This window comes from Malania oleifera, chromosome 9 (genome assembly GCF_029873635.1).
Source record: "Malania oleifera isolate guangnan ecotype guangnan chromosome 9, ASM2987363v1, whole genome shotgun sequence".
In the NCBI taxonomy this organism is placed as follows: Eukaryota; Viridiplantae; Streptophyta; class Magnoliopsida; order Santalales; family Ximeniaceae; genus Malania; species Malania oleifera.
Window position 1 is genome coordinate 89,783,089 of NC_080425.1, and position 12,422 is coordinate 89,795,510.

Here is a 12,422-nt window from a genome sequence, read left to right on the forward strand (position 1 = left end):
TCATCAAGTTTGGATATTTAATATTTTGGAATGTGAACAAATGCACGACAACCAAACACTTTTAAATGATCATAAGTGACATTCTTACCTTTCCAAATTTTTTCGAGAACTTCACCAAGTAAAGGAGTTGAAGGAGACAAATTAATCAAGTCCACCGCCGTCCTCATTGCTTCATCCTAAAATGATTCTGGCAACTTTGCATAAGAGAGCATACATCTCATTCTCTCTAGTATGGTGTAGTTCGACAATATCATTTTGTTGAGGGGTTTTCTTGACGATATTTTGATGTCTAATGCCTTAACTATAACAGTATGCATCAAATGGGTCAACGTACTCTCCACCATTATTCGAACGCACACATTTCACCTTATTTCCGATCTCCCTTTCAACTTTAACCTGAAAATACTTACACATATCTAAAACTTGATCTTTAGTTTTCAAAGTGTAAGCCCAAACTTTTTTTGAACAATCATCAATAAAAGTAACAAAATAAAGTGCACCACCATGAGATTTAACTTTCAAAGGACCATATACATCAGAATGTATCAAATCTAGAACATTAGATTTTTTAGTAACAAACTTTGTACGAAAAGGAGTTATATGTTGCTTACCAGCCAAACAAATGAATACAAGTTTTAAGAGGTGTACCTTTCATCACGGGTAGGAGCATCTTCTTGAACAAAAATAGCATTCTTTTTTCACTCATTTGCCCAAGCCACTTATGCCACAAATTGGTGGAAGAGTGACTCTCGATTGCATTCACAATATCATTACGAATTTTACCTTGAATCATATAGAGTGTACAAGTCTTCTTACCTTTAGCCACCACCAAATTACCCTTTGTGAGCTTCCATTTTCCATCACCAAAATGGTTGTCAAACCCTTCATCATCAAGCTTTCCGATGGATATCAAATTTAGCCAAATGTCAAGTGCATGTCTCACATCTTTGAGCACAAACTTACATCCCAGATTTTTTTCCAAACAAATATTTTCCACCCCAACAATTTTTTACAAACCTTCATTTCTCATCCGAACAACTCCATAATTTCCTTTGGAACAAGAAGTGAAGAAATCTTCCCGAGAAGTGACATGGAATGATGCACTAGAATTAATAACTCAATCAGTCTTTTGACTTATCAAATTAATACAACTTTCATCACAAACAATCATAAGATTACCATCAGATGCAACTGAAGTTATTTCTTCATGCTTTTTGTCAAAATTTTTCTCTTTATTTTGCTCCTCGAATTTCAATTTCTTACACTCCCGCTTCATATGCCTCTTTTTATGACAATAGTGGCACTCAATATCTTTTTTTCGAAAATGAGATGGATCGGCCTTTTGATTTATCATTGCAGTGAAAATATCCGTTTTTGCTTTTGCCTCTCCCCCAGTTTTCAAGTCACAAGTGCCTCTTAATGAGAAGAGCCAACTGATTTTCTTCTAATTTATTTATTCAACAGGCTGCTAGTTACTTGGTTTATAGTAACAATTCCATCTGGAGCCGAATTACTAACTGTCACAACCAAAGTCTCCCAACTTTCTGGCAAAGAGCTAAGAAGCATTAAGGTCTGCAATTCATCATCAAAAACTATTTTCATAGTAGCAAACTGATTAATAATATTTTTTCATCTTATTCAAATGCTCAATAATAAGACCACCATCTTTATATTTCAAATTCACCAATTTTCGGAAAAGAAAAGCTTGATTTGTTGTCGACTTTCTATCATAAAGACCCTCTAATTTTTTCCACAATTCATGTGCTGAAGTTTTGGTAAAAACATAATGAAAAACACTATCATCAATCTATTGCCAAATGACAGCAACGGTTTTTCTATTAAGCCTATTCTACTCATCATCACTCGTGTCTTTAGGCTTTCGACTATCACCCTCAATAGATCCATCCAAATCTTTGCAAAATAAAAGGTCTTACATTTTTGTTTTCCAAGTTACCCAATTGCTTCCATTCAATCTAATCATACAACCAACATTACCATCCATGATTTACACTAAACTAATGAGTCCAAATAATACGGCTCTGATACCACTTGTTGAGAAAAATATCATATATGAACTAATTCCCACAAGTAAATCAATGGAGTAATGCAAATAATAAATAAAAATGAGACACAAGAAATTTAACGTGGTTTCCTCAAATGTTGAGGTACATCCACGGGATATGGCGGTCCAAATCCACTATCACCAAAATGTTGTACAAAGTGGATACAAAGGCATAAGCCTTACAAATACACAAGAGTGTATAAATAAATAGAGTAAGATGGAAATGTCTCACCAAATATTTTGAACAAAGTTCCAAAGAACCAATCAAAATGAGCACAATCAGAAAATACTAATATGCTGATAATACACAGCCAGAACAGCAGCAGGAATGGCCGCAACTTGCTGTAGAAAAAAAAAAAGTCGCAGCTGCTACAGAAAGAAGACAAGCAACCCTACAGACGTAAGGAGCTGCTGCGTGTAAAACCAGAATGGAGAGGCAGTTGCTGTGGGTGTGGCGTTGTAGACGTGCGGTGCTAACATGAAGAAAAAATGGAGCAACAAAATGGCATAATAAAATTGAATGCGCTGGCTATGCGCTGAGGGTTTTGAAAAATTACAAGATATGTTGTTGCCCAAGCTTCCTAAGAAGCCAACTCAAAAATAAAAGAACACCTTTCCAAAGGCATGGGCCTCACAAGGAGGGAAACCCAACAACAAGATTAAATATTCATTTTATTTTCTTAAAGCAAGAATAAAGGTGCTATCACCTATCTCTTAAAAGCATTTCTAAGATAAGGACACAAGACTTTATGACTATCTACTAATTCAATTCTCAAGCACCCATACTTTTCTTAGTTACCATATTACTCCTCCAATCAATATACTTGCCGTTATGTGGATAAATACATTTGGTTGTTCTCTTTTTTTTTTATTTGAAAATTATAATTATATAAGATCAAAATGAATATGTACAACTACACGTACTGGGCATACTAAGGAAAGAGGAGCATTTAGCTCCAACTAATCAAAGTATTATCTATGAGAAACATAACTACATCAAATCTGAGCATACCCAGAGACATTGATGGTCCTCACAATATAGTACTTTACAAATCTAGAAGTATGACCTATAATAATTAAATATTAATACAAGTTAGGTAATGCATAATCATTTTGAAGGAAGGTTTTTTTTTTTTTTTTTTTTTACCTATTAAATGGCAAAATCTCAAAATGAAAATTGCAAAATGCCAATAAAAAGCTTCATCCCTTATCTTCCACCTTGCCTCTTGCTTTTCTCTCAACTGATGGGTTCATCTCGATATCTACCTGCAGCCTAGATCTTATTATTTTAACAACAAACATATAATTTAGCTCCAATTGGGCATAATATAGAAAGAGGAGCATTTAACTCCAACTAATCAAAGTATTATCTATAAGAAATAGAACTACATCAAATCCGAGCATACCCAGAGACATTGATGGTCCTCACAATATAGTACTTTACAAATCTAGAAGTATGACGTATAACAATTAAATATTAATACAAGTTAGGTAATGCATAATCATTTTGAAGGAAGGTTTTTTTTTTTTTTTTTTTCTACCTATTAAATGGCAAAATCTCAAAATGAAAATTGCAAAATGCCAATAAAAAGCTTCCTCCCTTGTCTTCCACCTTGCCTCTTGCTTTTCTCTCAACTGATGGGTTCATCTCGATATCTACCTGTAGCCTAGATCTTATTATTCTAATAGCAAACAAATAATTTATTCTCACTCCCATCTATCATTCTTAAGAAGTTCTATGTATAGATTTTTCATATGTATACATATATGCTACGATACTTATCGAATAGTGGGATCGGAGATAATAGAAATACTCGTTCAATATCTGATGGATGTGGAGTACTATACATCATAGATGTAGGAATCCGATCCAAGAACTTTGTCTAAAAACCCAGACAACTTTTTTTGCCAGAATAAACGAACAAAGTCATATTAAACTTTGAATAAATATTGAAAACTAAATAGCAAACTGATGTTGCAGGTTTGCTTGATGGTTAGCCTAGAATCTGTCAATAAATTAAGCAATTATTTATCGAATATTCCTTTATTAGCTTAAATTAAAGAATGATTCATTATTTTAGACTCCCTTTCCACACCATGCACTATGTAGAAAACTCACCTCCTAAGAGACATACGATTAAAACTTGAGACTTCCCAAAGAAAGGTGGGTGGAAAACATCAAAGATTTCAGGCCTATTAGCCTAGTTGGTATTTTATATAAAATTCTTGCGAAGGTCCTCTCAATCAGGCTTAAAGAAGTTTTACCACTAATCATTTCCAAACAACAGTTGGCATTTGTCTCAGGTAGACAAACACTTCATGCTTCGTTGATAGCAAATGAAAGTATAGATTTTTTACAGAGATCCAAATCTACCTACTGAAAGCACAATGGAGGAAGAGATGATCGACTCCTTCATTATTTTTTTTGTGGAGAGGACGGGTCTATGCGTATGTGTATTGACTGTCATGAGAGCAATAAAGTGACGGTAAAGAACCATTACCCTTTGCCTCGTATAGATGATCTCTTTGACTAGTTACAAGGAACGCAAGTCTCTTCGAATATCGACCTACGGTCAGGATATCATCAGGTGAGGGTTAGGTCTGAGGATGTAGCAAAAACCGCTTTTCGAACCAGATACGGCCACTATGAGTTCTTGGTTATGTCGTTTATGTTAACCAATGCACCGGTAGTGTTCATGGATCTAATGAACTGGGTTTTCCATGAGTACTTGGACCAGTTTGTAGTGGTGTTCATTGATGACATTTTGGTATACTCGAGGAGTACGACAAAGCATGTGGAACATTTGAGGTTAGTGCTACAAATTCTGCGAGAGAAGAAGTTGTATGCTAAGCTGAAGAAGTGTGAGTTTTGGTTGAATCAGGTCGCGTTCTTAGGCCATGTGGTGTCTAAGGGCGGTATCTCCGTTGATCCTAGCAAGATTGAAGCTGTGGTTGACTAGGTTAGGCCAAAAAGTATGCAGGAGGTTCAGAGTTTTCTAGGACTGGCGGGTTACTATTGTCAGTTCGTAGAGGGTTTCTCTAAATTGTCTGGACCTCTAACACGATTGACCAGGAAGGGAGTACAGTTTGACTGGACCAGTGATTGTGAGCAGTGCTTTCAGGAGTTGAAGCACCGGCTGGTTACTGCTCCAATGTTGACCATTCCTTCGTGGGATGGTGGGTTTGTGATTTATAGTGACACGTCTCTAAAAGGTCTGGGATGTGCGCTTATGCAGCAAGGTAAGGTAGTGGCGTATGTTTCATGACAATTGAAAGAGTATGAGAAGAATTACCCTACACATGATCTGGAATTGGCTGCTGCTGTATATGCACTGAAGATCTAGCGACATTATCTGTACGGGATGTAGTGTGAGATCTTCACTAACCATAAGAGCCTCAGGTATTTCTTCACACAGAAGGAGTTGAACATGAGGCAGAGGCGGTGGCTAAAATTGATTAAGGACTACAATTGCACGATTAGTTACCATCTGGGGAAAGCGAATGTGGTAGTTGATGCATTGAGTCGGAAGTCAGAACATACAGTGGTATCTACAGTTGTAGCTCAGCATCATGTCAGGCGGGATCTGGAAAGCCTTGGCGTGGAAATGGTGTCTGGTGATCATCAGGCTTTCATTTCTACTTTGAATCTTAAGATGAGAGGTCGATAGGATGTCGATCATTGCATAATTTACGTTCAACGTAGATCATAATTGGCCAAGAAAATTAAAGGTTGCCTAGAAAAATTGGGTGAAAAAAAATTATAGAAGAATGTAAGCAAATACAAAAGACATGTTCCAACATGCATGATCGTCGCAATTAGGAGTAAAGGAGTAACTAGGCTTTTAAGTTGACAATTATTATTAATTAATTTTTGGAGAAATAATTAAAATCAAACTTTTAGCCGCTTTGATAAAATTAAATATTAACTGTTAAATGTTGAATGCAGTTATGAATCTGAAAACTGAATTCTAAATATAATTGGAACTTGCCTATGAATTTAAGGTAGCGTATGGGAACATTAATTTCAAGATTTGAATTTATATTTGTGGAGATTAGGTTGAAACACAATACAATTTAGATTAAAAGCAACGTAAATTTTGATTTTTTAGTCACTAGCAAATAATTAATCATTAATATATGGATTTGGAAAATAAAGAGAAGCGTGTTTTGGAATATTATGGAATTCATATTATCTAGGAGGAAAAATGTCCAAAATTACATCTCAATAAACAACTTATTAAATTAGAAATAATTCAACACTAACCAAAAGGTTTACAAAATAAGGTTGATTTAATTATTGAATTTAAACATTAATATCTTTAAAACTCTATTTAAAGGCAAACTAAGTGCAACTAAATAGCATCTAGGCCTACCAAAAGAAACCGATAGTTTCTTGATTGTAACTAGTTAAAGTTCCACAAAAGAGCATATTCATGGGATAGAGCCTCCTCGGGGATTATAAAGTTTTCATAAGGTTGATTTTGAGCCGACATCCAAGCAGGAATATCTTTTACTTCCATTATAAGTAACATATTTGGATTTAAAGCCTTGCACGTTCTATGTTTGGAGGATTTGCGAATTCCTCCTACTTATTCTAAAACTTTCCAAGGTTCGCATTGTGGTATCCAAGTTAAGAGAGAAGGTCGTCATCGACAACATTAATTGTAAGAAGATGCATGGGGGCTTAAGGACAATGAAGGTACTTGCTCAGCATCTAATGGATGTGGAGCACTAGACACATTAGGTCCCAGAAAGTCATACAATCAAGGCCGCAAATGAGTTCGTTGCCCATCAAATAGTGGACACAAGCACCCTTAAGTTGAATGATATCAAATGCACGATTACATGGAGTCAATAATTATTTAACTTATTTATCTTTCCTAGTTTGTGAATCACTCTTAGAGTACAATCACTATCGGATTGCTTTAATTTTTAACTAGCTAGCCAGTAATTAGAAGATATAAATGTCTATTTGTTTGCGTGTGCTTGATCATATAATATGTGAACATGTAAAACGGATGCATGCTTGTATGATGAGATGTTTTTGTGCTAATAAATTCCTATTTTCATCTCCGAAGGTTCCAACATATAAGTCCCAAACATTATTGATTTTTTTTTTTTTAAGGAGCACTTCAAGTAACAAGTCAAAAGAATACTTCTTTTGAGTGTCACCAAAATACTCCACCTATGACAATTTTGGTTGGAGTCTTAGGTTTGAATCTTGAGATGAGGTGAGGGGTTGATAGAAAATACTATTGTGTAGTTCAAGTTCAAAGTAATTCTTTTTAGGCCAAGCAAGTCAAATGTTCCAACAATATGCATGACCATCACAATTAGGAGTAAAGGAATTAACTAAGCTTTTAAGTTGATAATTATTATTAATATTTTGGAGAACTAATTACAATTAAACTTGTAGCCATCTAAGGAGAAATTTAATAAAATTAAGTGTTAAATGTTGAATGTAATTCTAAATTTGTAAAACAAATTTCAAATATAATTGGAACTTGCTTTTGAATTTAAGGCAGTTTTCGGTAGCATTGATTTTAGGACTTTGAATTAAAAAAAATTTAGATTGGGTAGAAGTTCAATGCAATGTTATATTAAAATTTGCCCAAATTTGCACAAATCTAAATCTAAACCCTAAATTTCATGCTCTCAAAAGTAGTGTTAATGTTATTTTCAATTGCTAGCAACAAATCAATCATTAATATATATGGATCTAGAAAATAAAGAGAAGTGTGTCATGAAGTATTGTGGAATTCATATTATTTAGGAGAAAAAATGTCCAAAATTTTCTCTTAACAATTATAACATCCAGTCAGAAGTAATGCAACACTTACTAATTAAAAGGTTTACAAAACAAGGTTGATTTAATTAATTGAATTTTAAACATTAAGAATTTGAACTCTTTTTAAAGGCAACTAAAGAGCGCATAAATACATGCATAAACCCTAATTAAAAAAAGACTTTAAGCTCCAATAGCCCATAAAAACATGCAGTCACCATCAAAAAAAAAAAAAGTATGTTGATGTGGTCAAGGAATCGCCACTAACACATTTACCTATGTGCAGTTAATTAGATCAATCACCTACTATTGGTCGATTAGCCTCTAAATGCAAATTTAAATTAATTTTAGAAATCAATAATCCCGACTACACAATTGCGTAGGGCTAGGTTTAAGAGTATGATCATATAATAAAATGCTATGAATACCCTCTACATCTCCACTCCACGAATAACACTTAACTTGCTAATCATTATCTCTAAACTTAAATAATTATGATTTTTTTATCAACTCTTCCTACTTTATTTAATTTTAAGCCTTCATATTATTGAAGAGTTATATGAATGATTATGCCTCCCACTTTAGAAAGTTTAAAAGAACACAACTACCTCACTTTGTGTTTCCAAATTTTATTATAATTATCATATCTAACCTTAATATTAAATAGTTTCGTAACTGTGGAGATTATTTCACTTCACGAAGTTTAATATTAAGAACAAAATCTCACCACTTTTGAATTTCATCAATAGGTAATCAAACACTAAATAACTTTAAACAAAACTAATACAGAAGGCAATGGTAAATGAAGAATTGAAATATATTGCATAATCATAGAAGTGACTCGAAGATTACTAGATAATTTTTTAAATTGTACAAAAAATTAGAAAACATCTTTTTATATATAATGTTTCTTCTCAATTTTCTACAAAAACAATGTGATACTTTAATAATTATTTGAAATTTTTTTTAAAAAATCATTTTTGATTACTAAATAGTTCATTTCTCTTCACAAATGTGCAGTAGACTTTACTGTGAGTCCCTTTCCACTAGTCATTTTAAAATTCTAATATAAGACTTAAAGAAATTTAGGCTTTTACCATCAAAATGTCCCTTTCAAGTCCAACTAGCCAATGAATAAAGAGAAAGAGAACCTTCTTGGAATTGCCTTCATAATTATTTCATAGAATTTAAAGTTTTATTTGAAACTACAAAATATTTTTTTAAAAAAAGTAAAGCATTGAGAAATTTATATTTTTTTGTTTGATTATTAAAGGAAAAAAAAATGGATGATGTTAAGCAAGCCATAATGACGAGACAAGGATTTTTTTTTTATTTTTTTGAAAGAACCGAAAGCCACTTACATAACGGTTTCGTCCCAAGTATATTAATAATCTTCACTTATGGAGGAGGAATATTGTGGAAACAAAAGAACACTTGAGGCTTACATAATAACCAATAAAACACCTCATGCATCAAATCAAATAAAAGAAAAAAACAAACATATACCAAAATCAAAAAGAAACCAACTAAACATGTTTATAAATTATTTTATTCATAATTTCATATTTTCTTCAATAGACATATTTGATATGTTTAACTTGGTCTTTTTTATATTTAGGCCTATTTGGCTTGTTTGATTATATCATTTTGTTAAATTTCTTTAGATGAACTTATTTTTGCCTTTTTACCTTATCATACTATCAGTCTTCTTAGATATGTCCATTTATTCTTTTATCCATAATCAGTCAACTAGTTGGTGGGCTTATTTGATTTTTTTCCTTTTTCCTCTTTATCTATTCTCTAAGGTTCTGTTTAGATTAAGGATTTTGCTTAGGAAAAAAAAAAGAAAAAGAAAGAAAATTAAGAAATTAATAAAAACTAAATATTAACGATGTGTAAAATCAAAATTTTGTTAAAAAATTTGTTATAGATTTTATTCACTTTCCTTGATAAATAAACATGAAAATATGAATTTCTCGATATTTTTTTTTCTTTTCTCTAACATTTTTGAAGTTCTAAACAAATTCTAAAAGGAATAATATTTTTTACATTACTATTACATATTATTTTATGTGTTTGTCAGGTTATATTAATGAATTATGTCATACTTCTAATAAAATGGAAAGATATTAGAAGAAAGAGTTTCTGGTATATATGGGTGACCCATTTTTTATTAAAAAAAAAAAGGAAAAATATCTTCAAAAATGTATTGTTTAAAATTACTTTTTTTCTTAATATTTAGATTTGCAAGTATTTAAAGAGAAAATCAATGAATATAGAGAATGAATGAAATTTTTTTTTTTTTTTTTGCAATTATACTGTTTAAAACATGGTAAGATATTAAAATATAAGTAAAATAGACTTTTTTACCAACTGATTTAGCACCAAATCAAATCAAATCCTATTTATTAAATCTTCATCAATTAATTAATTACTTGAAAAAGTGATTGACACCTTTTATTTATTCATTTATTCATTCCTTTTAAAAGAAAAGAGAACCACGAAAACACCTTCCTAGCTACTTGCTTGGTGACTGGTGAGCCCAGTGGATACTTTATTAGGCATGACAAGGCTGACCATTAACACTCAACAATGTGGGAATCAAATTAAAAGCAATGGTATATATATACTTATCTCATCATATATGTATATATAAGTAAGCGTGGGGCTGACCGGTCTGCTTTAGTTTCTTCTTTCTTATCTCAATTATCAAACACACTACTGTTGTCATCCCCTATGGCTATATATAAGCGAACGCCCAGCAGCCTCAGTGCCCATAGCAGCAGCAGCTGGTGTAGTACTCTTTAACAAAGAGAGAAATTAAACACATACAGCTCAGCAACTATACAGAGATATGGCGGTTGGTCAGCAGGCAGCAGCAGGAGCAGCTAAGTCCTCTCTGAGTATCTTCTGTGTTACCCTCTTGCTAATTTCTACTCAGCTGCTGATTCAATCCCCCACAGTGCTTGCAGCTCCACCAGCTTTAGTATCGTCGCAGCAGTCAATAAGTAAAACATATTAACTCTTCTTTGTGCCTACTCTTTATCTATATATCATTTTTTTCAATTTCAGAACATATGTATATACACATATACACACATATATAATACATACATTCATATAAATATATATATATGTGTATATATATATATATATATGCATGTAACCTGCCTCCAATTTTCTTTCTTTCTTTCTTTTTTTGCTAATTCATGATTTCAATTTCGACGAGTCATTTAGGTCCTCTCAAATGGGTTATAAATCAGGAGAGGACACGACATACCAGACAACTCTCTCATGATAAATGAAAGAGCGACGAAATTATGAAATTACCTCTTACTACCAAGAGCCTTGCTCTTGGGGCAAAGCAAATAGCCTATCTCAAATATTAATAGAGGGATTGAATGTGTATATAATTATTAATTATGTTATTAATTGTATTGCACAGAAGAAGAGAAGGTCGTGATCGACAACATTAATAGTAGAAAGATGCATGGGGGGCTTAAGGACAATAAAGGTACTCGCTCGACATCTGATGGATGTGGAGCACTAGATGCAATAGGTCCTGGAGATGCAAACGACCGAGCACGTCTTGGAAATCCATACATAGGAGGTCCTGGAATTCATCGAGGTCCTTGCCTACCGGGTAGAGGGCACAAGAACCGTCGTATACACCCTTAAGCTGAATGATATCAGATGCACAATTACACAGAGTCAATAATTATTTGGCTTATTAATCTTTCCTAATTTGTGAATTACTCTTAAAGTGATGTTACTGTCAGATTGTTTTAATGTTTAATTAGCTCGCTAGTAATTAGAAGATATAAATGTCTATGTTTGTATGTGTGTGCTTGATCATATAGTATATGAATATGTAAAATTGATGCACCTTTTGTACGATGAGATGTTTTGTGCTAATAAATTTCTATTTTCATCTTTCAAGGTTTTAACATTTGAGTCCCAAACATTACTGAATTTATTTTTGGAAGAAGCTTTTCGAGCAATAGGTCAAAAGAATTCTTCATTTAAGTACCGCCAAACTCCATATAGCAACACTAGAACATGAAATTACAATGATAATTTTTGTTGGAGTATCATGTTTGAATCTTGAGATGAGAGGTCGATAGGATGCTAATTATTGTAGAATTTAAGTTCAACGTAGATCTTAATTGGCCAAGAAATTAAAAGTTGCCCAAAAAAATTGGGTGAAAAATAATTAGAGAAGAATGGATGCAAATACAAAAGACATGTTCCAACATGTATGATCGTCGCAATTAGGAGTAAAGGAGTAACTAGGCTTTTAAGTTGACAATTATTATTAATTAATTTTTGGAGAAATAATTAAAATCATGTTGTTTTTTTGTCCCACATTGGTAGAATAGTTCCACATTAGTATAAAAGGCTGTTTTGAATTTTTTATATTATTTGTCCCACATTGGAGAAAAGTATTTTTTGAACTTGAGGTTGAAGCTATATAAATAGCTCAACTCTTCATTTGTAAAACACACCTCAAAATTGTACTTTGTTAAGAAAGTAATGAATTGATCATTGGCGCCCACGGACGTAGGTAATTCTATA

The 12,422-nt window shown here is 32.7% G+C and overlaps 1 protein-coding gene across 1 annotated transcript; it reads left to right on the plus strand.

Moving 5' to 3' along the window:
* Nucleotides 1-10,499: 10,499 nt before the first annotated feature.
* On the plus strand, nt 10,500-11,780 carry LOC131163661 (uncharacterized). The gene is made up of 2 exons (XM_058120314.1): nt 10,500-10,855; nt 11,293-11,780. The coding sequence occupies exons 1-2, from the start codon at nt 10,702-10,704 to the stop codon at nt 11,523-11,525; spliced, it is 387 nt and encodes a 128-aa protein (XP_057976297.1). The 5' UTR covers nt 10,500-10,701; the 3' UTR covers nt 11,526-11,780.
* The last annotated feature ends 642 nt before the right edge of the window (nt 11,781-12,422 follow it).